At 36.6% G+C, this 27,914-nt stretch overlaps 1 protein-coding gene and 1 pseudogene across 1 annotated transcript in view; one reads left to right on the forward strand and one right to left on the reverse strand.

Annotated features, from left to right (window-relative positions):
* Positions 1-27,914, forward strand: part of UGT8 (UDP glycosyltransferase 8) — an 84,990-nt gene that overhangs the window by 54,047 nt on the left and 3,029 nt on the right. The window contains 3 exon segments of the mRNA XM_041760215.1: positions 20,505-20,647; positions 22,131-22,207; positions 26,036-26,255. Coding sequence (XP_041616149.1) covers positions 20,505-20,647; positions 22,131-22,207; positions 26,036-26,255 — 440 coding nt within the window.
* On the reverse strand, positions 25,299-25,867 carry LOC121493882 (annotated as a pseudogene).

A 27,914-nucleotide genomic window follows, 5' to 3' on the forward strand; every position in this document is an offset into this window, starting at 1 on the left:
TTGATATCCACAAGATAACTTGCTGGGATTTTTATTAGGATTGCATTAAATCTACAATGTTGGAAAGAACTGATATCATGGCAATCTTGATTCTTCTTGCCAATGATCATGGAATATTTATTTATTTATTTAGTATTTCTTTCATTTCATTCGTCCAGAGTTGTGTAGTTGTCCTTGTATAGATCTTGCTCATATTTTGTTTGGTTTATACCTAAGCACTTCATTTTTGGGGATACCAATTTAAATGGTACTGTGTTTTTAATTATCAATTCCACTTACTCGTTGCTGATAAACAGGAAAGTGATGGACTTTTATGTATTACCCTTCTATCCTAAAACCTTGATATAATCACTTATTAGTTCTGGGAGTTAAAATTGTTGATTATTTTGTATTTTCAGCAGAGATTATTATGTCGTGTATGACCAAAGACAGTATTTTTAAATTTTCTGTGTATTTTAAAATTTTATTTTTTCTTTTCTTTTCTTTTCTTTTCTTTTTTTCTCTTCTTCTTCTTCTTCTTCTTCTTCTTCTTCTTCTTCTTCTTCTTTTTTTGCCTTATTACATTAGTTAGGACTTATGGTATGGTGTTGAAAAAGAATAGTGAGAGGGGACATTCTTGTCTTGTACCTGATTTAAATTGGAAGGCTTCTAGTCTCTCACAGTTATGTATGATATTAGCTGGAGGTTTTGTGTAGATTATTAAGTTGAGGAAATACCTTTTTATTCCTAGTTTAGTAAGGAAGGTATTTGTTTATCAAGTTGAGGAATTATCTTTCTATTCTTAGTTTACTAAGAGGTTTTGTCATAAACGTGGATTAGATTTTGTCAGATGTTTTTTCTGCATCTATTATATGATCATGTGATTTCTCTATTTTAGTTACTTGATGTGACAGATTATAATAATGTATTTTTTCATATTAAACCAGTATCACATGCCTGGGATTGTATTAGATCATTTGAACATAAAACAGATACAGTTAAACTTGAATGAATTATAGGGTCTGCATTTCTCCATTGCCTGAGTCAGTCTTCTTATCTTCATTTGCAATTTTACAGAAAAACAAAAATTTGTGATCATTATATTTGACATTCATCTGTGTATTGAAAGATATTGTAACATAACTGATAATTTAAAAAGCGAATCTGAAATGTTATAATGAGAGGACAGTTCATAGGTTTTAGGTATATGGAAATTCCTATTAAGGAAAAATAAATAAACATCAATAAGAAGAGGAAATGGGCTCATTATGCTTTGTAATGTATTAGCTATGGGAGTTAGTGTTCTCTACACGCTGAGTAATTGTCTCCTTTTGCTCAAGTTGTTAACATGGCCCTCACATGTTTAATAAAATTGTTTCATCAGATGCAGCAATGACTACCAGGAAGATATTGAGGGTTTTCAACTTATATTAATCTTGGTGGAGTCTGTTTGTTTGTTTCAGCCACTTATATTTTTGAAATATTAGGGCTTTAAGTCTGCAGTTTTCTCATCTAAATATGGGAAAACTTCCTACCTTCTAGTGCTGTTTTGCTGTCTAAATAGGACAGTAGAGTGAGGAAAACACGTTATTTAATGCCATGACCAGTATATTCTAGATGCTTAGTAATCAGCTATTAATTTATAGCAGGATGAACACAATTTTTTTAGAATTTTATTGATATGTTCTTCACAGCATGAGATGCTTTAGCTATTCTTTTTACCAACTTGTTAGGCTAGGACTATTTTCCTTCCCGAATTCCACTGCTGTATTTTCACTTGAATGAGCAGCTGTATAATAAATCACCAGCAAAGACAGCTGTATAAGCTAGCTCTCAACAATTCAGTAAATAAAACTTCATTTTATTTATTTCACCTTTCTCTTTCATAGCTATTTTAGTTTGTAAGCGATGGGATATAAGTTTGCTATTTGACTTTAGGTTGGTTTATGAGAAAAATGTGTTTATTTTAAAGTAACAGGTTAAAAAAAAAATAAAGCAACTTAGGTTGTTTTAAAGGCCCATGAAAGGATAAGTCACAGAAAAATCAATCGGGTGGAATTACCTGTTTAAAGAGATTCTCCTCTTGCATTTAGAAAATTTTTTAAAATGCAGAATATGGTGTTTTTCTTTTGTGAATAATTATCTATAGGCCTCTGAGATATGTGATCCCTAGTCGATATCATACTTCGATATCCCATAGTCGATATCAGAACAAAACTAGAAACAGCTGTCCCTTTAAAGGATATACTTTCTCCAAGATGGGAAATCACCCTTGTGGGTTTTGAAAGAAAAACAAAACAACCTTTTTGGTTCTTGTTATTTTAATGGTGTTTTAGTTTGTATAATTTTGGCTTAAGATCCAGGGCAAAAACTGTGGAAGGGCAGGGCCCAGTATTTAAGATGCATGGTCACATTCTGTCTGATTATTTTATTTATATTAAGTTATAAAAACAATGTCTGGATATGAGAAGATGGCATTGACCTCAAATGTGGCTCTTAAGCCCTTGTGTTCAGGAGGATGGAAAGAAAGACTGTCAATGTAAATTTAAAATTTATTAGTTACATGATATTGATGAATGATAAAGCACCTAAGTAAAATACTTGAATTTTATGTGGGGCAGTTAGACAGGAAAATCCTTTGGAAAAAAAGTAGTGCTGAGCCATAGGGTATCAAGGAGAGTAGTTCATGTGTTTTGTGGCATTCCATTTGGTGCTGATGAGTCTCTTGTGGGGCTTAGAAAAACTGTTACCGTATTTTCCTGAGTGAGTTAATAATACTTTAAATAGCTTCTTCAGGGTAGTATTTTAGAGTCAGGTACTGTTTCACAAACCAAAAAATAAATCACTCAAGCTTTATTATTTTTTTTCTGATAGTGCTGAGCTCATTATTTGGCATATGCAGAGTAGGTACCCAGTGGATCTCTGTTGGATGCGTGAATGCATTTATCATCTTTACATTAGTTTCTCACATGGAAACTCCCGACTTCAGGCATCATACATAGCAGAGTTATAGAAAGGGAATCTCTTTGGCGAACTTAGGCATTCTTCTTTAATATCGTACTGAAAACTCTTGAACCCATGGCACATCAAAAATGAAATACATTTTTTTGTAAACTCCTTCATTGTTTCTCTCTCTCTGGCTTCAGCAAATACTGGTGGTTCTTCATTGGAAATGATGTCTGTCCCTTTCTGTTCCATTTTATTTCCACTCCCATTTTTTGCAAATTATAATGACTTCACATGTGAACAATGACAGAGCCTGCTAACCTGTTCCAGGCTTCACCTGTAAGTCTCGGTGGTCTTTTTTTCCCTGACTCTAATCTAGCCCCAAAACACTATGGATTAGTCTTCAAGTATTATAGCACTGTGAAGTTACTTCTCTCACGACATATTCTCTGGTTCTCTTACATAAATGATCAAATTCAAAACCTGAGACTTGTAGTCTACCTGCTTGCTTGTGTCTTTCTAATGTTATTTCTCACAATTTACTCACAACTGATCTGGTCCTCAATTTTTTTCTGCTCCCCATTTTTAACATTGTTCCATTTGAAAGCCTTTCTAGACCCTTTTTTTGAATTCCAAAATTGATTTTAGCACATCACAGTGAATTGTGGCAGACACCTTATTTCATCTCTTATGTATGCCTGGAGTTGTAATATTGTAGGCCTTCGGTAAATATGCATGGAATGAATGAGTTCATGCAACTTATAATTGTGGTCTATACATTTTTAATTCTTTACCTGCCTAAAATGTCCTATCTTCATTTTTTAAAAGCTTTTATCTCCTTTCTTTTGTTCAGGTAAAGTTTATTTAGTGCTGAGTACCTGCAAGACACAATACTGGGTGCTTAATATGTAGTGGTGACTGTACTTCTCTGCATGGTCCTTATATAGCTGACAGTGGTGTGCTTGTCTCATATATTATCATTATAATGTACTGCTTTGCAGGGAATCATCACATTGCTACTTATTCATTCAGATATTTATGTGTTAATATTCCTAACCCGGCTCCTGACTCATTAAAGTCATGTTCAGTTTCTAACTATAATTAAACATGTATAAATCAACTCACTACATACTATGCACAGAGATAGAGGCATCCTGACCATCTTCAAGATTGAAAATAAGGAAACATTGTGGGAGGAATTCAAACTATATTTACAAAGAAGAAAATTTAATTAGCAAATAAATGAACAAGTCTAGAAATTGGTCAGAAATTGTTAGGAAAGTCATTGTAGAATTTCTTGAATGGGAGTAAACATTCAAGGATCCTTAAAAATTAAATCAGTGGATATCTTTGGTGTGGACTAACCATGAAGAGGCATGGTGTTGAGTGCTTCCCAGGCATCATTCCATTTTATATTCAGCCTTGTTAATTAAACAGAACTGTGGAAGACACGTTGTGAACATAAGCAGATGTACCGGCCTCTGCATAATACAGTGTTCTTGTTTATTGTTCCTGTATGTCAATTCAGTGTCTTTTATTTGCCAATTGGGGCGATTTTCTGCCTTGAAGACTTTAAATTTAATGAATTTAGCCTTTCTTCTAAAGACGTTTGCCTCTTTAGTACCTGGAGTTTATAATGAAAGATTCCTTATTTTGATTTCCTTTATTTATCTTCATTGTGTAAGACTCAGCATATTGAGCTGATTCTGAGCAGATCAGTATGTGGTACCATTTGTGTGTGTGTGTGTGTGTGTGTGTGTGTGTGTGTGTTTTAAGATTTTATTTATTTATTCATGAGAGACAGAGAGAGAGAGGCAGAGACACAGGCAGAAGGAGAAGCAGGCTCCACGCAGGGAGCCTGACGTGGGACTTGATTCTGGGTCCCCAGGGTCACACCCTGGACGGAAGGCGGCGCTAAACCGCTGAGCCACCCACGCTGCCCCCATTTGTGTGTTTTACTAAAACTCCACAGTGTATGAAAAATGGAGAGTATACACTTCTTGCCTGTGATGGGGAAAGGGAGGGTTGTGTCATCAACCTGCTGAGTAGTACCATTTGTTTGTAACCTTACTTACACAGATAGCCTATTTTTAACTTATTATTATTATTATTTTTTTAGTCCAATCCAGAATGCTAAATGACTCATACTTAGGGTTAGGGTTAGGGGACTGTCTATAACAGGTTGGGGGAAAAGCATTACTTTTTAAAATTTTGCCCTATGACACAGGAACAAGATTTGAGTTATATGTACTTTTCATCCAATTTTCTCATGAATCCATAATTAAATTAGAATATATTTATGAGGAAGAAGCAGTTTTTGTACATTTTTAAAAACTCCATTAGCAGTGCTTCAGGTGGATTAATACCCATGCATTATAGCAAAAAAAAAAATTAAAGGAAATAAAATAATTAAATGATAAAGTAGAAAACAAAATATTTAGCAGTTGCAAAATTGGTTAAGATTTCTTTGTGCATGTCCTTGTTTTCCTTCCAATAAACTGCAAAGAGGAGGGTGAAATGTGGTCTTTGAGGGTATAATGCAACATAGTATCTTTTCACTGAGCAAGTAAAAAAACAAAAACAAAAACACTCTTTATGAACGAAATCCTTGGCTTAATACCCTCGAATTGCATAACATTATCCTTCTTAGGAACTTAAAATAATTTTTGCGTTACCTCTTGTCAATTAGTGACTTGCTTCAGTTTCTTCAGATGTAAAAAAATAAATTGTTAGGACAACATGAATTTTAGCTCTTCTTCAAACTTTATTATGCTGGAATGATGCTGTATTTTCAGGTACAATGCCTGGTCTCCTGAGTACTGGATTGGTAATATAGTAGAGTAGAGTATTCTAGTTTCAGAGCAACACAGATGACCCCGACATTAGTATTATATTAATAATTTGCATTACAATACTTCTCAAACCTGCAGGCCATCCAATAATGCATGTCGTCACCTGTGTGACACTGGGAAAGCAATGTCCAGTCAACCATAAGTAATGGACATTTATTTGAAGTCTTCTATTTTGCATTCTTCATGATTTCATCACTTAGGATTACATTTTAATACGACTAACAGAAAACAACTAAGTAGCTATCCATGATGGCAGTTATTTCTGCATCACATAAAAGAAGCACTAAGGTGGGCAGTCCAGGGTAGTATGGCAATTGTGTCTCGTCAGCAGGGATCCAGCCCTCTGTTCTACCATCCTGGAAAGCCGCTCTCATCCTCATGGTCAAGATAGACTGCTGCATTGCAGCCATTGGAAGGCCCACTCTGCTTACAAGTCATTTGTCCAGAACATTGGCTAGTTACATGTTCATGCTCAGTGTCTTCAAAGGCTCAGAAATGTCTTTACTTGGGCTGTAGTATGCCCAGTTAGCTGTAAATTGACAATTGTTATTAAGTAAGTGGAGGAAATGGATATTGCTGGGCAACTAGCAGGTCTCTCCTACAGTGATAGATCTTTATTTTTTTTTATTATAAAAAAGGATTTAAAAGTTACTTATGGGTTAAAAAATTTATAGGATAATATATTTATTTTATGGCTTTATGGTGTGCATTCCTGGTACACTTGGGTGTTTCCCCACTAAGAAATACAGATTTACATGTGATTGTTTAAATTTAGTAAAGATTGATTTAAATGGTAGGTGAACTGTTATACACAAGCTATGTTTTGGAAAAAAAAAAGCTGTGTTTTGGATCACAGTGTTTTTTGCTTGTTTTTTAATTGTCTTTTGTTTTTTTAACTACATTGGATTGGTATGCAGAGATTTTTCCTAAGTGAGCTCACATGGAGATTCTGCATTTGCCCCGAGGACCTGATGTTTGTTAGGATCACTGAGTTAGTTCCCTCTTCCAGGTGTTAAATTCTTTGCAGGGATTCCAGCCCTGTAGTCACATTGGTTACCTTTGGAGTTTTATTATTTCAAAATAACTGGCAGTTGGCCAGCCCTGGAGCCCTTCTTCTTACAATCATACCTATGTATCCTCTTCCTGGAGAATATTGCATATTACAGGTAGCACTTGTTGGATAATTTTCCCACATTCATGTTCCTCTGTATGAGCTACGTTTTAAAGGTTCATATGCTTTTTCTTTTTTTTAAAGATTTTATTTATTCATTCATGAAAGACACAGAGAAAGGGGCAGAGACACAGGCAGAGGGAGAAGCAGGCTCCATGAGGGGAGCCCGACGCGGGACTTGATCCCGGGACTCCAGGATCAGGCCCAGGGCCGAAGGCAGGCGCTAAATCACTGAGCCACCCCGGCTGCCCAGGTTCATATGCTTTGAAGCAGTATATATACTACTACTACATATAAATACGTTAAAGTTGTCTATTTGTACATGGAAATGATATACATGCATTCTTACATTTTTATGAAATACTTAGTCCAATATTGTGACTATGGTTTCTAGTTCCATTAAAGAATTTATTTCTTGGTGACGTTTTTGGTGCTTGGTTGTTGGTTTCTAATTTATTTGAAGTGTTATTCAATTTGTTGGAATCAGCTGCCAAGTGAGAGGAATCCCGGGTGATCTCATAAATTCAGGAGTTCTTTTATTCTCTTTTTTAAATCTTTGAGCTCTCTGGCATCTACTCTTTATCTGATCGTGCTCATTTCTTTCTTTTCCACAGAAAGGAATTTTTCTTCTGTAAATGGATAAGTTGTCTTTCTATTCTGCAACATCTTACTGCTTTTTTTCCATTGAACAAGCCCTTCCCTTTGCCCAAAAGTTCTTTTTTGCTCTACCATTTCCTGTCTCTAATATAAATTTGTCTACTTGTAACTCATCTCTTTAAAAACTCTTTACTCTATTGATCCTAAAAAATCTTATCTTTGCTTTACTCCTTGTTCCTTCTCCATTTTTGTTCTCAGTTTGCCCAATCTTAGATTTTCGGAGCTAGAGGAGATACTTGAGATCTTTGCTGGCAAACATTTTCCTTATAACTTGTTAAGGGGAGGGAGTGCTTTTTTTTTTTTTTTAATCTAGTTTTCTTGTTTTTCATTCTAGTGAATGATTGTCATACTAATTTTCCTTTGGAGTCCTAGAGTAAAGTAAATCACATATATCAAGAAAATATGTCAACAATTTGAGTTAAAAAGATTCTTTCTCTTTTTCCTCAGTTGAGAATATTTGAAGAATCTTCTTAAAGAATTACTTAAACCTTTTTCTTTAGCCATATTTCTTTTTTAATTTTTTTTTTTTTTTTTTATGATAGTCACAGAGAGAGAGAGAGAGAGAGAGGCAGAGACACAGGCAGAGGGAGAAGCAGGCTCCATGCACCGGGAGCCCGACGTGGGACTCGATCCCGGGTCTCCAGGATTGCGCCCTGGGCCAAAGGCAGGCGCTAAACCACTGCGCCACCCAGGGATCCCCGCCATATTTCTTTTTTACAATAAAAAAATTCTCACATTTTAATTTCTTGTGAAATTTAAGAGAGTTTTAAGATTTAAGACGAATACTGGTTGGTTTTCCATATATTTGTCATTTTTGCTCCCATTCCTATTGTTTCATTTGGTTTTATTGCTCTCAGTCTTACATGCTCTGATAGGGGCATGCCTTCTCTGCTACAAAGATATTTCAGTTTCATAAACTTTTTAAGTGCTTACTGTTAAACCTATACAGAGGGGTGGTGTTTTTTTTTTTTTTTTTTTTTTTTTTGAACAGGTAGAGTAAGTCTGTCAGTCACTGGTGCCTAGGAATGGGAATGGAGAACACGAATTTGCTGTCTTAAAATTCCCATTGGAACAGTGTTATTAAATGCATCACAGCTGGGTTCTTAAGATATCTTCCAAATGTCTTTTAAATTAATAAATGATCCATAACATACTGAAGCCCTAAAATACAACTTCAAATATCCTGATTAACATGTATAACATTAACATTTTGTGAAAACACACATTGATTTCAAAAAAAGAAGACATACAAATATTGGAATAAATCCATTGGAATTTGGAATAAATCCACTTGTAAGTTGATGGATGTTTACATTGGTTTGATTTAGTAAAGCAATAATGAAAATTTAATGTAATCTATCAGATAGATATGTATTCAATGAATGTGTGGGTGTACATGAATTATGGTCAATACAATATTTTGGGTGCTTTGATATTCAAGGAATTATAGTCTGCTAAATGCTAAAAATGCTAAAAAGGAAATGACATATGTATACAAATAATTTTATCACAAGTTCAAGTAGAACAATACCATAAGAGAGATATAAAGTACTATCAAAGGAGAGACAATAATTTCTTAAAGTGGACAATATCTAGGATTGATGTAGAAGGTGGCATTTGATCTGACCTTGAAGGTTTTGTTCAATATGGATAGATGGAAGTAACATGATGCAAGAGGAACCAGAACGAACGTAGTCACCAGGTGGGCAGTGATGGGACAGGTTATGAGAATGATCTAGTGTGGTTCTGTGTAGAAAGTGAGAAACAGATTGGCATTGGATTGTCCATGAAAATTTGAAGATTTTTTTCACGGATAAAGTTTAAAAAATGGAATTAAGAACTTGAGCACTGAGTAGAGAGTATCTGAATGAGACTTTTTTAACATGCTGGTTTGGATTGGGCAGTAAACTTTTATGAGAGAGCCCAGGAATGAGGATAAAAAGAGAATGGTGGAAAAGCAAATTTTGGGCTGCTCATTCAATAATAGTCTTCTACTACACACTTCTTTAGGAGTGTACTGGTTAATCATATTAATGGAAGAAGTCATGATATTGGTGAATTAGAAGAGCAAATGAATCCAAATTTTAGTTCCACAGAGTTGAGTTGAGAATGTGAATAATTTGATGGGAGTGCTCCCGTAGGAGCAGTATCCAGAGACGGAATGAGAGGCAGGACAACCCCAAACATGATGTTTGTCCTTCATTTATATAGCCTTTGATGGAACCAACTAGGATTTTTATCTTTTTCTGACCTTCCTGTTCTCCATCCAAGCAATGGGTGAGATTTGTTTTGTAAATTGTCTTTATATAGGTGAATACATGAAAGATTACACCATCCAGCAGGCACTGTTACCATGGCTCTGCATGTTCCTGCCCCAGGTAGAAGTGCTTTCCCTGAGATGACACAACTGCTCATGCCAGGATCAATGCACCATTGCCCAATACCCCTTCTGGGTCATTGGCTTTGTTTCATAGGAGGCATGTACTTCCTGAATAGTTGTGGAAATAAATTATCTGAAAGAGGAGAGAGGTTAAGGGCAAAGGGTAGATCAGTGCCTAGTTTTCCAGTCTGTACCATCACTCACCTCAAGCAACAGCAGAAACCAAACACCTCTCCTGCCTTCTTCCTGTCCATGTACAGTATTCGTGCTCAGCATGGAAAGACACTAGAGATAGTAGAAATATCTATATAGGATGTGATCTTATTGCATATTTGGTTGTTGTCTAGCTTCATAGACTTTTTTTAGACATTCGAGAGAAACTGACTCAGGTGCACTCTGATGATATTATTGACGTGGAAGGATCTAATTAAGTGATTTACTCTGGAAATGATATGAACTTGACTGGTTTTAACCAATTTCTGCATTTATTATTCTTCTCTTTATAGGTTTATAATCTAGGAACACCAAATATACCAGTATTGATATCAGAAACAGAGATTTTCTTTGACTTATAAAGGGATTCTTTAGTTTTGCCAAAGAATTTTTGGAATTTTACTTAATTGAACTATTAATGTGTTTCTAATTGGTTTTGGAACCAGTTACATACAACTTTTAATTGCTGATTGTCACACATTCCATTGGGAATTCAATTCTGAAATCAAGAGAAAACTGAGCTATAATTTATAGAAATTTAATGTAAATGTGTTTTTTAAATCATATTGTTTATTTCCAGGGTCTCCATATCCGCAGCATAGAGGGAAGAAATAGGACAAAGCTAGTATCCATGTCCTGCTGATAGTGAAGCCAGAACTGGACTCTGAACTTCTGGATAGGAAACCATACCTATCTATTTTGTAGTCCTGACACCTAGCTCCTGGCACATAGAAATTGACGAATGAAAGTTTAACTGTTATTGAGTTATTGAAGAAACGAATATGCCTGAAGATTAACTATGGGCAGTGCATGCAGTCCTTGGTAATATCAGTATGCTTCAAAAGGGAATAGGGCTATAAGAATTATTCTGGAAAAATATCAAGTAAATATTACTTTTTCCCCTTTGAAGTATTGATGTGGACTATAGGTCCATTGCTCAAAATTAGGTTCTTTGGGCCTGAGGTTTATTCGTTATCTTACTTTCTTAGAAATAGCAATTTAGATGAGTTTAAAGCCACAAAACTAGGCTTTCAGTGACCATAGTTACTTCCTATTTTCTCAGCTTTTTCTGCGAAAAAAATTCTAGGACTTCATATGAATCTCTTAGCCTTGTTTTTAACATCCATCTGTGACTCTTGAGAAAGTAACCAAATAAAGATCCTTTGGGATGTTTCAGTTACTTGAGCTGCAAAAACAATATTAGTGACTTTTTAAAAAATTTTATTAATTTATCTGAGACAGAGAGAGAGAGAGAGAGAGAGCGCTTGTGTGCAGAGGGAGAGGGAGAAGCAAACTCCCTGCTGAGCAGAGAGCCAGATGTGGGGCTCCATGCTAGGCCTCCGAGATCATGACTGAGATGAAGGCAGAAGCTTACCTGACTGAGCCACCCAGATGCCCCTCTTAGTGACTTTTAAACAACCACTTTTTAATGCCCATAGAATCTGTTGGTGAAGGATTGAGGCAGTGAATGACTTGTCTGTGCTTCACGTCTGCAGTCTCATGCGGAAGACTTGAGAAGTAGAAACTGGAATGATCATCAGACTCATTCAGTCCGATGTTGCGCTGTTGATACTGACTGTCAGCTGAGACCTCAGTTGGGGCTGTTAGAACTCTTTTTTGTGGCTTCTCCATGTGGCCTGGATTTGCTCGTAGCTCATGGCATGGTGATCGGGCATCAAGGGTGCACGTTCCGAGAGAGAGAGAAGCAGGTGGAATCTGTATCCTTTCTGATGACCTAGCTTTTAATGTCACATAGCATTACTTCTACTATATTGAGGAGAGCAATCACGAGCCTGCCCATATTCTAGAGATGGATATAAACAGCCTGACTTGATGGGGAGTAGCAAGGTTCTGAAAGCACATGCGGGACAGCAGCCATTGCTTTATTGCTGGGAAAATCCAATCTACCACACGATGTAACTTCCATGCCTTGTACTAAAATAAAATGTTCACAAATGATTAATAATTTATAGCTCCCTAGAGCGCTTTTACCAAATAGACTATTTACCAATTCCCTGTTACCTATTTTTTTAAAATCTGCAGTTAAAAAATGTGTTAAGCAGGTGCTGAAATTGATGGAGGGAAGTTTAAAAGTAAAAAAAAATAGTGGCTTTATTTTTGGGTAGCCTGGGTGGCTCAGCGATTTAGCGCCACCTTTGACCAAGGGTATGATCCTGGAGTCCCTGCATGGAGCCTGCTTCTCCCTCTGTCTCTCTCTCTCTCTGTGTCTCTCATGAATAAATAAATAAAATCTTTAAAAAAAATAGCTTTATTTTTATTTCTCAGTGTGGTGAGAAATACAGGTTTGTTGATATTTTGGAGGGAAAGTAGTTAGGATGTATAATAAAATGAGATTGTAAAAGGAGTAAAAGGACTTGACTTCATTCTTCTCTTATGTAAGTAAATAATGAATACTCAGCTTCTAGGTAATTTCTCTGTTTCTTTTTGCTATATGCTATTTAACTTTTCTCTTGCCTTTAATCTAAGGCATCTTAGTTCAGACTTATAACAATGGCATACTTTATAGCTCTCAGCTATATTATGTGATTGAACAGGGAGTTATAGTTTATGTGGGAATTAATCAAGTTCTAAGAAATATCAAAATTGATATGATCTCCCTTCCTCAAACTTCCTTTTTTGTTTGTTTTGTTTTTTATTCTCTCCTTTTGGGTAAGGTGCTGATTTTGCTAGTCAGGAAGTTCTTTTCTTTTCTGCCTGAGCAGGGCTGAATGCCGCAGATAAGGTATCCAAATGTGATGGGAGGTGAGGGTAGAAAGTTAGGTTATGGCCATGCTGTTAAGAATGTAAACTTCCTGAAGACAGGAATTTTTGTTCATTTATTCTTTGATATGTCTCACGTGCCTAAAAAAAAATGTCAGGTATGATAAATAGCAGGTGGTCAGTAGTATTTGCTGAATTAATAAATGGACTTTTTGAAACCCAACAAATTTGTTGGGACACTCTTTGATAGTTGTAGCCTTTTTATTCCCTGGCAAAACTTAAAACATTTAGCTGACAGCAGATTGTGAAGGAAAGCATTTTCTGGGATCTCACATCTGTATGCTACGCACTAAGATGTGCAAAGAAAACGTATGCCTCCTCTTGCTGCATCTTCATCCGTCCCCTCCATTCTCACTCTTTACTGCAAATAAGCATACTCAGATCTCTCTCACTCTCCCCAAATCTCTGGATTTTAGCTTCCTTTTGTAACAAAGAAAGATTTAAATATCTGTTTTTGGACTGATTTTTTTTTTTTTTTCTGGTAAGATTTCCATTTCCACTGGCTATTTACCATTGCTCCTTGGTACCTTGCCATGATTGTAACCTTGAGACATCCTGACTGTGCAATTTCTGGAAGGTCTTAAGAACTTTGAAACTTAACTGCCTCCAAAGTCAAATCGAGGTTTCATATTTGCCTACTTTTCATTGTAACTGTAATGGCAAAAATTAAAAGCCTTATGAGAAAGAGAGAAGATACTACAGAATCCTAGTGGAAATGAATACACCCTTCTAAGGTACTTAATTTCATTCTCCTGAATGTTCGATGTGTTAATAAAAGATCATCTGGGGTTTTTAAAAAGTGAACCATCACATTGACTTTCATCACTGTATTGCTTCTTTATGTTAGTTGTGGCTTAAGCCTTTTGGATAATCTTGGAAATCCCTTGAATATTCTGAAAAACTGACAACTGGATTTGATACCACATGTAAAACAGCTTTTTGTACTACTTCTCATTTGTTGGAACAAACTTTATTCGGAAGAATCTCAAACATGGTGAACAGCATATAATTGAGAGAAAATATCTTGGTGCAGAATGACTTTTTCCCTTCTCAACATGGCTATCATTTCAGTCTCTATTCAGTCTATTGCTTATCAGACATCCTGTCCAGGGAAGAATAACAGGGTAATTTTTGCTTAACATTGCACTTTTACATATTTGATCTCATTTAATCTTCCCAATGTCCTTCTGAATATTATCAGCACTTGTAAAGATGAGAAATCTGGGCTTGAGAGAGAATAGGAGACTTGAGTGAGATCACACAGCAAATTGTGGAACTGAGGTTTGAACCAAATCCTTTGCCAATCAGATCAGTGCTCATAATGGTTGGTGCATTTCATCTTGAATGGGAACTTTCATATTTATATTTTCAATAGTACTTTTTGTTGCTGTTTAATAAGTCCTGGTTAACTATCTTAGCTGTAGCCAAAGGTCAAGTTTGATGTCCCACGATGTTTTATAAACATTTTATATCAAAATGTTCAGTATTATCTTACCTACTGGGTTTTGCAGAATGAATATTTTGATTCTCTGCAGCCCACCTGACCAAAGTGGAACATTCTTTATGTCAGGCACTTTAAAAATTGGAAAAGAGGCCTATTGATGTTGGTGTTGGAAACATGAAAAAAGGTCCCTCTTCTCCCATCGTCATCTCTGTGTAGGATTCTCTCACAGTCCAGGCATTCTTCGTCTCAGAATGGACGAGGCTGACAAAGGATGCAGTGTTACTGCTTTCTCAACTGTGCTGGCCCCTGCTCAAGGCTCCTATTTTGTGGGGAGAGAAGAGAGTAGGTTTGGGACACAGGCTGCCATCAGGACAGATGTGATACTAACTAACCACAGCAGCCCGATCTGTCCCCAGGTCTCAGAGAGCAGTGAAAGATCTCCCCAGGGGTCTCTCCAGAGTCTGGTGCCCTCAGAATGAAGCCTAGAGAAGACAGGGGTGGGCCTACACTAGCCAATTCTTCAGTGTTTTTGTTGTTTGTTTGTTTGTTTTTTCATTGGTTCTGAGTGATTATCTTTTAAAAATCTGCCTTTGCATTTCTGGAGTTAGCATATGTTTCACATGGGCCACAACTAATAGGAAGTTTGTTTGTTTTGGAATAGGGGGCTAAGTATATAAAAAAGGAGTCACCCAGTGATTGTCTTCTCTAAGTGTCTTGATATCTTGCTTTCTACTCCTTCTTTTAATATTTATTCACATCCTTCATTTTTGGACATCCATCATGTCAAAATCTTATGTAAAATCAATAAAAAATGTTACACTTTGGGACCACTTGCTCCCCCCCTCCCACTCCCCCCATCTAACTCTGTGTATCTCTTGGCTCCTGTTCTGGCCCTGGCTGGTTCCCCCTGACTTGTCCTAAACAGCTCCCCATGGAAGGAACAGGGGAGAGTGCCTTATTCTCCCCATGACCAAGTCGAGGCATGTGGTGAAAAGAAATCTGGCAGTCTTGGAAAACAAATCCTTGTGTACACAGGTCATGATTATAAAAAATAAAAGAGAGCAAATACATTAACCCCATGATAAATATGTTATCCATATTTCCTTATTTTGCTTTCTCTTGTTAAAGACTAAGACACCTTAACCCTGCAAAAAGATAAAGTGATTATTTTTATTGTGAGGTTCTCTTTTCAAAAGCTTATATATATAAGTGCTGATTTCCCGCTTAATATTTGATTTATTATTGTGATGATTTTGTTTTCCTTTGCATTTGAAAAATGACACAGTTCTTCCCCAGACAGGGAGCAGGAAATACCATAGAGATAGGCTCTGGCTTTGGATCTGTCATGATGGTCCGAAGCATGGGGAACATTCTGCAGCAACCACACATCCATGCTCCGTGCTTGCTGTGCCATCTAGTGGAGCAGTGTGCAGCACATGTGCTGGCCAGTTGAGTATAAAGGACTGAATGCAATTTTTTAATTGTTATGGTATGTGAAGCAAAGTGTTTATTCTGTCCATATATGTGCAAATACCCAAAACATACTTAAGAAATGGTACTGCTAGTAAATGGCAGGTGAAGAATCTTTAAAACAGATGCTAAATACAGGAATAACTAATAAAAATCCCCAGAATGAAAATTAATGAGGGAAATCTAACATGGCAAATATTAAAATGTGTTATATATAACAGAAAATAAAAATCTTTGGCCCTGGCACAGGAATAACTGGGTATATGGATCAATGGAACAGAATAGAATTCAGAAATCCACTGAGATGGCAGCATTTTACATAAATGAGGACAAAAGGAAATATTCAATAGTGTTGATGGAACTGGCTATCCTTTGGATTAAAAATAAAGATGGATCTCAGTCTCATTCTTTCCTCCAAAAAAGAGATTCTGGATAATGAAGCCTTAGAAATTCAAGAAATGAAACTCTAAAATTACTAGAAGAAACTATGGGCATTTACAAGATAATCTTAATGTGGGAAAAGTTTGCTAAGTCAATAGGCCCAGAGGCCATTTGGGAAAAAACAGTTTATCCTTACAGCAAAACAAGAAAATTGACGGAAAATTATAAATTATTATAGAAATAATACTTACAGGTAAATACTGCATTTCATTCTTTTTTAAATTAAGTTAAAATGGATTAAACTATATATTGACATCATCTAACAGAGGACTGTGTGAGACCACAGAGAATAAGAGATGAAAAGAATTTGAATCTGTTTCTCTGGCTAGCATGTGAAACTAACTAAGCATCTTTCCATGTGAATGCCATTTGCTTTCCATCTGTGAAATGGGTATTTCCTGATGTAGTGGAAATTTTTTTCTCATTTTGTTTTGGATATCAAGCTTTTATTCTGTATATTGAAATTATTTCTGCATCTAGTTATTACTCTTATTATTGTTATTTTGCTTTTTTAAAGTGTCTTTTACACTCTAGAAGTTTTATTGTTCTATAGCCAGATCTCTCAGTGTTTTCTTTCTGACTTCTGGGATTTGTGACTGGACCAGGAAGGCTTTCCACACCCAGAAACAACAAAAGTATCTTTTGGGGAGTTTTTTCAAGTACTTCATCTATTTTAATTCATTTTGACTTTTTAATTCCTCATGTAATTCATATTAGTGGAGGGATCTAACCACATTTTTTCTAAGTCAGTGGTGGATGACTCTTTTCCCCGCTGACGGAAATGTTCAGTTCCTGTGTACACGGCAGTCTGGCTTTGCCTGCTGCCTTCATGCTCTCTCTTCTCCTAAAACTGAACATTTCATAGAGATGGCTTGAGGTTCTAGAGTGCATTCTGATATGTGGAAGGAAAACTTTCTTTACCTGTTCTTGTTCAATATCTTCTTGGCCTTCCTTGTACATTTTCTTTTCCAGATGAATTTCAGACTGATCTAGTTCCATAGTCCTCTTAGATGTAGGCTGGCAATGCATTGAACTTAATTTTATTAAAAAAAAAAAAATTGCATCATCAGAACACTGATGTTTCCTTCCTAGCAGATGTTACATCTTTTCACTTCCTCATTTTTTCTATTTTGTTCTTCAGTAAAGTTTTCTTCATATACATCTTATATATTTTGTTAGGCTTACTCTATTCTTGGATATGTCTGATTTTTGTTGATATTATAAATGAGGTGGGTTTTCTTTTTTAACTCTAAATTTTTACCTGGTTTCTGTCAGGGGGGGCAAGGACAGTCCAAACACCTTCGTCTTTAAAGTGTTAAATTTCCAGAAATTTTTTTTTTAACGTCAAACACATTTGTTTGAAGGTTTATTCTTATTATTTAAGAATTGTTAAATCAATTTGCACTTTATAAATTCCAGAAAACACTGCATATGTATCTAGAGACAAGATGCCATCTGGGGCCTCTCAGTCCTTTAGAGAGCCAGGAATACTTTTCATCAAGTTCCAGTTCCAAAGTCTTCACCATGAGTTCAGCGAATTTGGGCTCCCTTTAGCCTCCAGTGCCTGCAGCTTTTCCTGCTGCCTGAGTATCACCCTTTTCAGCCAAATCAAAACCCATCCCCTTCTGTGTTCCCATAAAACATCAGTCACCCCAAATGTTTTGCGAATTTAGGCTGAAGATGAAAGATCATAGGGGAGGGGGTTATGTCCAGGAGCCCAGTGTCAGGCTCACTGTTTCTTCCCTGACTTTTCATGTCCCTGCTTCCTCCAGCTCAGGAAAATAGCAGTTTGGAAATGACCTTGAGGCCAATTGGAGTATTATCTTCTAAAAATATTGAGTGCTTTTCTTGAAGGGAACTATAATGAGCAAAATTTTCTCTATCCCCTCTTATATCAATAAAGGCTATATACTTAAATATATTGTAAATGGTTGAGGAGTATGGTTGGAAAAAATCTAGAAAAATAGGTTAATGGACTTTATTTTATTTTCTATTATGCAGGACAAAGAACAAACAACTGAAGTATTTATTGCATAGAATCATTTGAAACTCAAAGACCTTTTAAGTCCTTGGGAAACAAAATTTAAATAACATTCTTACTGTAAGGCTTAGTATATCTAAATGTAAGCTTTTTAAAAATAGCATTGACCCTGAAATTTTAATCTTTAGAGAACTGGATAGTAGGTGATAAGTCACTTAAAGATGAACCATAGAGATAAAATGTAGTATTTGAATCATTCTACTGTGTAGCATTCCTATTTGTATTAAGTACATCTGGCTTAGGACTGTATCTAAAATGGAGATTTTATTTTATTTTTATTTTTTAATTTTTATTTATTTATGATAGTCATAGAGAGATAGAGAGAGGCAGAGACACAGGCAGAGGGAGAAGCAGGCTCCATGCACCGGGAGCCCGACGTGGGATTCGATCCCGGGTCTCCAGGATCGCGCCCTGGGCCAAAGGCAGGCGCCAAACCGCTGCGCCACCCAGGGATCCCTAAAATGGAGATTTTAAATCAGTTTGCTCTTGTTTCTTACTTTGAATCTACAGATAACACTTATATTTTCAGTACATGTGATATTCTTGGTAAATGTAGCAGAATATAAATTGAAAGCTTTATTAATAATTATAGCCTGTTTTACCTGCTCAGGAGCTAGGATGGTATACCTCCTTCTCCTTCCATCACCGTCTCAGTCATCGAGTTACCCTAGTTGCTAACTCATCTTGGGCATAAGAAGTGGTCCCCTCTTCCCTGCTTAGAATGAGTATAATAGAGTGTTAATACAGATCTCATTAAGCAATAAAAGAAAAGGGAAGAAAGCAAAGAAAGAAAGACATAGGGCGCCTAATGTTCCACATAAATACTTGGTATTAAGCTAGGCGGTGATGCCATTGTGATGATACTTCTTACTGTGCAGTTACCCTTGCTCCTGCCCCAGCAGTAAATCAGGGTATGCCAGAAATGCAAAGAGCATGGAAGACACCGTAGTAACTCATTCATCCTGAATGAGAGATATTGCAGGGTCTGTGAGACGTAAGTAACTGTGACAGCTCACTCTGCACATCATGAATTCAGAGTGGGTCTGTCCCCTGTTTTCATGCCTATATTATGGCAAAGGTGTTGTCAATGGACAGCACATTTGTTTTCCTTCCAGTGGAATTACGTGTTCCTCAAAGTGCTGTGGCTCTATTAGCTTTCATATGGGAAACTGAAGCTCAGCGTCTTTGACAAAGACTTACTAAAAGGGATAACTTACCATACAAACAAATTTGTGCCTACAGAATAAAACAAAGCAAGGAGAGTATCCCTTAAAACTTACTGCTTTCATTTTCAGTATAAAGCAACCATACCAGTAAAAATTTCTGAATGTGTCTTCCTCCAAGATGAGTCCTGCAATGCTAAAATTGTCCCTACTTAACATCACATCTGCTATGGCCCGGCATCTGTTGACTGTCTAAGGACAGGTTTGAGAATTTAACATTTTCCTACACCTTGAGAGAGAGCAACCACTCAGAGATCTCCAGAACCCCTGGATGCCTCACTATAGAGCATGTATGATTTGTGTTCTCTGTGAGTTGGAAAAATATTTAGAGAAAGAAATAGTAAAACTCATTAGACCTATGGACCTTTGGAACTATTAGCTAACTCCTTCTCATATAACAGAGTGTGACTTATACTCTTACCATATAACAGAGTATGACTCTTCAGGATGAAAATCGCCAAGCTTAGACCAAGATAAAGTCAGCCCACTCCTGAAAAAAACCCAAACAAACAAACAAACAAAAAAACCAAACAGACAAACAAAACCTCCTGGGTGGGAGTGGGGGTGGGTAGTTCATGTCCAATCCACATATTTTGCTTGTATCCTCATATAAATTTATACCCATGTTTTAAACATCATTAACTGAGAAATTAGACCATTAGCTACTGATTTTTTGTTGTTGTTATTTGTTGGTCTTACCAAAATAGCTATCTGCCCTCCTCATTTTAGTTCGTGTCATCAGATGAAATATTTTAAGCAAAAACAGTTATTTAAAGAAAAATTTTACATCCTCTACTACCTAATTGTTTAAGAAAATTGCCTAAAGTTTTTTAAAAACTGGGTTCTTGATGAAACTGATTATGAACTGGTCTTTTATAGAATTAACTGCTGCATTTTGATTTATAGGATCTCCAAAGGTGGGTAAATGGTGCTAATGAACACGGCTTTGTCTTGGTATCTTTTGGAGCTGGTGTCAAGTATTTGTCCGAAGACATTGCTAACAAACTGGCTGGAGCTTTGGGGAGATTGCCCCAAAAAGTGATTTGGAGGTAAGGTAATGATGTCCATTACTTCTTTAATTTTCAGTATCCCCTTGCTTGGCCTGCCGGTCCCAGTAAAGCACAGCACACTGGTTCCCTGGCAAGATTTGCAGGATCCAGCTGACTTTTCATTTTGATTTTTAGTGTTTTGTAATATAGGGACTAATTTATAAGACTCTGAGATGGACAAATAAAGAAACTATCAAGCCTATAGCATACAAAGAAACTGTGTTGCAAAATGATTTATCCTTGTCTTGGATGCATTTTTATGTTATCCTCAGTTTTATAATCTATTACATTTCTGTTGGTTATTGTCATTTTAAAAATTGTTGTAGTTACATTCATTTCTATATACCTCCTATATCCCTTCAAATCAGCGTTGGAATGAGGTAAGAGTGATAGATGAATGAATAAACAGGTAAAATATTTCATGGAACCTTTTGTCCTTTATAATGCTTTTTATTTTTTGTATCCAAGAGACCAGGCCTTAAAAAAACATAATAACTTGCTAGTTAATGCTAGTTAAATAGATCAATAGATTACCCCAGCTTCCTGTGGGAAGCACTGCCCACAAGTGTCTGTCTCTGGACTTCCCAACTCACTATGTAAAAATCAGACCTAAACACCATCTACCATGTATTTATTTAGTACTGACACTGCCATTGGACACCAGGGATACAGCAGTGAACAACATCGGCCCCAGAATCTCAAGCCGTTCGTTACAAATAGGGTCTGAGTCGCATGGGTCTTTCCTTTATAACAACTGTGTGAGGATTAGCTCTCACTTTTCCTGGCTGAGTTATGAAATGGATACATATTTTATCCCAACTGTTTAGCAGTTTTTCCTTTGGATGCCAGTTCTATTGCATTTCCTCTATTAGGCTTAACCCAGAAAGCACCCTTCTCTACTTAGGACCGTTTATGTCTGCTCAGCTCAGACTCTTGCCATTCCCTCAGTCATTAAGCATGTTCATGGTTTATCTTTCAAAGATCAAGGCAAGAAACAACTTAATGATACCCTTCACGCCACAGAACCGTCTCTGGCGCCAAGCGAGAGAAGAATGCTCTCTGCTTTCTTTGAATTCTCACTCCTTCCCTTGGGCTCCAGGTGTCAAAGACTAGAGCTATCCATTGCCCAGTGATTGCCCTCTCTGCTTCTCTCGTGTTTCTCTTTCTGGGTTCTTCTGGAGAGTGACTTCTAGCACAGGTTTATTTGGATGCTTTCCACCCCCCCACCCCCCATATCTGTAAGTGGGTGAGAAGAGCTGAAGAAAAATAAATTTCAATAGAAGCCAAGTGTTTTTTCTCTCTCAATCAGTGAAAATGTGAAAGAAATTTAAAATTTTGTTGTTATTACAGCATGATTTCCTTCTTAAAGATATCAACAAAAGATCATTTGACATTTATTTTAAATCGAATCATTTAACCACAGAATCCATATCAGGAGTAAAGTTTGGTTTTTGAAAGATTCATTGTCTGACGTACATTTTAGGTTTTCCGGAACCAAACCAAAGAATCTAGGAAACAACACTAAGCTCATAGAATGGTTACCACAAAATGACCTGCTTGGTAAGTCAGTGACATGTGGGTACTTACCTGGGCTTTTAGATCTTCATTGTGTAAATGTGACTTTTGTACTTGAGCATCTTGTATAATATGCAGGTAGTTTATCATAGAGTCACTGTGTCATCTAGTGTCTCATCTTACTTAGATTTCAAACCATCAAGTCAAATCTTTATTTATTAGAAAATAATTTGTCAAGTATAATCATTTGGGTCTAGACATTAAAGTTCTTAGGCAAGTCACTAATTTTAATTTTCTGGAAAATATACTTAATAAGCTATATAAACTAGCAGTGAATAAAGTTATATCTGATTAGGTTAATCAGCTAAAGGTAATAAAACAGTGAAAATGTAGATTTGTGTTAGAGTTTTATTACATTTATATCTCAGAACTCAGAGAAATTAAAAGTTACTCATTTGTTTGAAACCAAAGAGAAACAGAAGGCCAAGAAAACAATTTATCTTATCTTTATTTGGTTCATCTGTTTAGATTTCCCCTAAAATCACCAGACATTTATGGAACTATTTTTTTAAAGATTTTATTTATTTATTCATGAGAAACAGAGAGAGAGAGAGAGAGAGAGAGAGACTCGCAGAGGGAGAAGCAGGCTCCATACAGGGAGCCTGATGTGGGACTCGATCCCTGGATTCCAGAATCATGCCCTGGGCTGAAGGCAGGCGCCCAACTGCTGAGCTAACCAGGGATCCCCTTTATGAAATACTATTAAATAAACACTTGATTTATTTATTGGGATTCTGATCCTTAGCTAAAAACTAAAGTAGCAATTATGTGCATTTCTTTGAAGATATTTGAAATAAATAATTTAACTGTTCAATAAGTAGAGATAGTAAAACTGTAATTTCATTAAATTTCTAGAAAAACGTGATGCCATAGTATCTTCTAAGATATTAAGGAAATTATAAAAGTGTTATTGATTTTTGGCAATATTAACCATTATCTGTTCAATAATACTAAAATCTAACAAATTATGTAGGCATCTTTAAGCAGTATTCTTTTAAAATAGGTTTTTGAAAAGTATCTTTTGGAAGCTACAATGACCAATCCTAAAAACCAGCAAATTGAATTTTAACTGAAAAACAGTGAGGTATGTAGCTGACTTTAAATAATATTCTTAAAAATAGGATTTTGAAAAGTATTTTTTAGAAGCTACAAAATGACCCATCCTAAAAACCAGCAAGTTGAATTTTGCAACTAAAAAACAGTGAGGAATTTTCTTTAGATACATAATTCCTTTTGCTCTAGTTCATTTTATATATAGTGTTCTATAAGTGACAAAATCGAAGAAGAAACAGGGCAATTTACCTTTCTTAATACTTGTATTTTTTTCTTATGTCTTTACTATTATGACTTCAGATTCCATAGAAGGTAGAAAGAAGCAGAAAATTTAAATAAGATAATCTTGGCCATCAGCCCTTTCAGCCCCACAATGATACCACAATTTGGGAAAATCTGAACTATACTCATGGGTTGTACAGCAAGATGTAGCTTCTCAGTGGTCCACACCCAATGGCCTTTCTCAAATTCCTACCTTTTCTGGGCTCCTCAGAATCTCAGTTCTCTGCCTTTGCCAAGATTAGTGTCCTTTTTATCACCAGGCATGACTTTGTAGGTCGTCTGTTGGCTTTTAACAATGATCAGAAGATTCCTCCAGGATGAGAAGTAGGAACCAGACCACTGTCTTTCCCCTCCCTTCCTTGCATTCTTCCCCCTGTGCTCCACCCACCAACACTGCCTTATTTTTCACTGCAAGGTTTTGTTTAGGGAAAAGTTTTTGTTGCTAAAAAGAAAATTTGAAATGCACTAGGAGGGCAGATCCATTAAGTGGGCTGAGTTGAGAAGTTATTTGTAAGCAAAGGTGACACTGAGCAACTGACCCTATGAGACATGGAGTGGGAGGGTCCCAGTGCCCAATTGAGACCAAGGTTCAATACCCGGAGTCCGTTTTAGTTGTTGAATATTTAATTTATTTATTCATGAGAGACACAAAGAGAGAGGCAGAGACATAGGCAGAGGGAGAAGGTGCGGGGCTCAGATCCCAGGATGCCAGGATCACGCCCTGAGCCAAAAGCAAGCGCTCAACCACTGAGCCACCCAGGTAACCCCCAAAGTCCATTTTGTACCTGGTGTGTGTATATTTAAAAGATTTGTTGCTGCAAGCTGTAGTTCTTTTCTGGCCATAGCACACACTTCCTAAATGCACTGTTTTCTTTGTCCTACATTTCTTGTACAAGGCTTTTAGTGCTTTTTATGAAATATAGTCTGCTCACGAGGAGATCTGGGTTTTGAAATACCTCATTAATTTTGATAAATTATCTTCTTTTATCCCCATGACAACTAGATGTTAATGATGTTCCATCGCTTACAACTAATTTTTATAAGTGTCAGTCCCTACTTGTTTATATACCTAAACAGTAAAATTGGACCCTAAAATTATGAAGCACAGAAGCTAACATGACTTGAATGTTGTAAATACTTTGTGCTGTACAGTATTCCTCCTTGGATAAGCAAATAAACTCTTCATGGACTTAAGGAATCCAGCCCCACATCATAACATTTTTTTACAAAGTGTGTTTTATTTATTAATATAGATAAATGCTTGGGTATCATGAAGTGGATGTCTATTTTTAGTAGAATGTGGTTGCACCCTGGTATTTTGGCCTTTCTTACTTTTGGTTCCTATTTATTAATGACCACTTAAATAGATGTGACTAGTCAGTTGGTATTCGCGTATTTTTTTTTTTATTACCTTTATTATAAGGAAAATACACAGCAAAACAGAGCTGGAAGGTGATGTGGGTGAAAGATCTGGAAAAACTTAATCACCAAACAAGCTGCTCAAACATGACTTCATGCTGTGAGGGAGAGTGATTTGGTCCTTATCTTTCCCACCTTTCCAGATTTAAGGAAATCTGCTCTTAGCAGGGCTAGGCCCGGGAGCCCAGTTTTCTAATCTATTCCCTTCTTGGGAATTTGGGAAAGATTATATAGTTCTCAGCCTTTCAAGATACAGAAGACAATACGGAGAAGGAAAGGGCGCTACAGTCCTTTGGTCCAGTGTTATCCCCAGCCCCATCCCTCAGTATTTGTTGATACCAAAGAGATGAACCCCATGGAATTGGGGTAACTTAGCCAGCAGTATGCTGAGCAGTGAGGCTGTGTTGATGAGAAAGTGAGCAGCATCATACTTGGTGTGGAACCTGGCCAGGAGGTAGAGTACGATAGGAGAGATGCTGAGGAAATTTGCAGGAAGAGGTAATTTGGAGCCCATAGTCCATCTGTTCCCAGTGTGTCAGCAGCCGAGTCTTTTCTTGGTCAGGTGTCTCAAAGGGTGTCCCTTTCACTGCATGTAAGAAGACATACGTAGCCAAGGTATGGATGATGTTGGTCAGGGTCCAGAAAATAGGAATGCTGAAGAAGGGGATGCTGAGTAAAACCATATGCAGCAGTCCTACCAAGGCGATGTAGGCCAGCCAGATGCCCGGGCTCTTCATCACTCCAGTATTGAGATCTACTTCTCTGTGTGCAACCCTCACATTCATCCTGCTGGCTTCAGAAGCCCATCCGACTCGAGGCGTGGCATTCACTCCCATTCACTCCCACACATTGGTATTTGTGTTTGAGGCAAAGTTGTAATACCCTCCTTGAAGCCAGAAATTTTAGCCATTTAAAAATGGCTTTTAATTAATATATACAAATCAGTTCATTATTTATATGACAAACATTTTAACTGATGTAGAGCAGGAACCAGTGAAATTACGCCTTTAAAAATCCTATATCTAAAATGTATGTTTTCTTTTTTTAATCCTTTTTTAGGGCATTCAAATATTAAAGCCTTCCTGAGCCATGGTGGTTTGAATAGTATTTTTGAGACTATGTATCACGGTGTACCTGTAGTGGGAATCCCACTCTTTGGAGACCACTATGATACTATGACTCGGGTCCAGGCAAAAGGCATGGGGATATTGCTAGAATGGAAGACAGTTACTGAAGGAGAGCTATATGAAGCATTGGTGAAAGTTATCAATAATCCCAGGTAGGTTTTCAATTAATATGAAAGCAGATGAACTATATATACCACAGCATATTGTCAATAACCGATTATTACCAAAAAGTTGTCAATAAACCAGTTATAGAAATATCCTTTAGATTCCTATGTCTAATGCCTTCTGCATGTCTTCCATAATTTGAAAAATAAGAATAGCAGTCATATGGCCAGCCTTGTATGACCTTGAATGCTACCAGGACTTGCCAAAGTGAGGGAGAAATTACTGTGGGAACAATCATTGGGTCCCTAAAATGTGTCAATGAAGGTATTATCTCATTTAATACTCATAATATCTGTATATCACTGTTTTCATTATTAACATTATAAAGATGAGGCACTTGAAACTCAGCTTATAATTTGCCCATAGGTGCCCAGCTACTAGAGTAGAAATTTGAACCAAGACTGTCTGATTCCAAAGCTGATGCTCTTTGTATTGACTGGTGCTGGGTTAACCTAGGACAAGTACCACCGAAACAGAGGTTTATTTACTCAGAATTACTAATCAGAATCTTTGATTTTTTTTTTTTTTAATTTTTGATTTCTCTAGTTAATCCTGTTAACTACTGAGTCTCAAAGGGTTTAGAGAGCTGGCTTTTGTATAGTTTTAAAACAACGCAGCAGTTTTCTCCATTTTTACATGACATTTAATTAATCTTGCATTTCAAATGACAGTAATACTTTTAGGACTATAAGCTTTTTCTTTTTATACCTGGGAGATACGGCTTAACAGTGGATTGAGAAACATTGCCATAGTCTTAATAAACAACCGACAATAAGAAAATCCTTTCATATAAAATGATGCAGCTTTCATATAAAATGGTATATCCAAGTGCACTGAGGTTCATTTTACTGCCTCATGTGGGCTCAGAGGCAGCCTTCATGTTCTGGCCTCTTAGAAGGCTCCAGTGTCTTGGTCACAACTCCGGCACTGGAAGTAATATGTTCTGTGACCCGAAGTGTCTTAGTATGGAGATCCCTCTGTCTGTGTTCTATAGCTCTTCTTTTAAAGTCAAATATTTTTCCAAACATGATGTCTTTATGAAAAATGATATATATCTTACAGGCTTTTTTAGAAAGGTTTGTAAAATACAGCCCTAACGTATATGGCAGAGCTACTGCAATTGGATTTGTTCTACAGAAAAAAGCGAAAGGCTGGATTATCCACATATAATTCTTCTGTCAGTGTTCTTTGAGATGTAAACAGGGTCTAATCAGAAGCTACCCTATAGTCATAGGTCACATTGCAATTAAATCCCAGTTGTGTAATTTCCAAGTTTACATAAGTAATCTGATTTCAGGTTAACCATTAAGAGGGCATTTTCTGTGTGTGTGTGTGTGTGTGTGTGTGTGTGTATACACGTATGTGTCTGTGCATGTGTGTGTGTTATACACTGTATATGTGTATATATACACACATACATGCATATATATGTACTGCATATAATGTCATCAATGAATGGCTTCACAGTGGTGTTTCTCAGCTCCTTTTCCTCTGTTTTATAATAGCCCCACACCTTCACTTAATGTTATTTTAAATCAGAGCATAGTTAAAGCTCATTGCTTAAAAAGGTGTTGGAACAAAATTCTGCATTTTTCTTCATCTCTTTCTTTTAGAATCCAATGAATGTACGTACTACTTTTCCTGGT

Source organism: Vulpes lagopus, chromosome 6, assembly GCF_018345385.1.
Source record: "Vulpes lagopus strain Blue_001 chromosome 6, ASM1834538v1, whole genome shotgun sequence".
NCBI lineage: Eukaryota > Metazoa > Chordata > Mammalia > Carnivora > Canidae > Vulpes > Vulpes lagopus.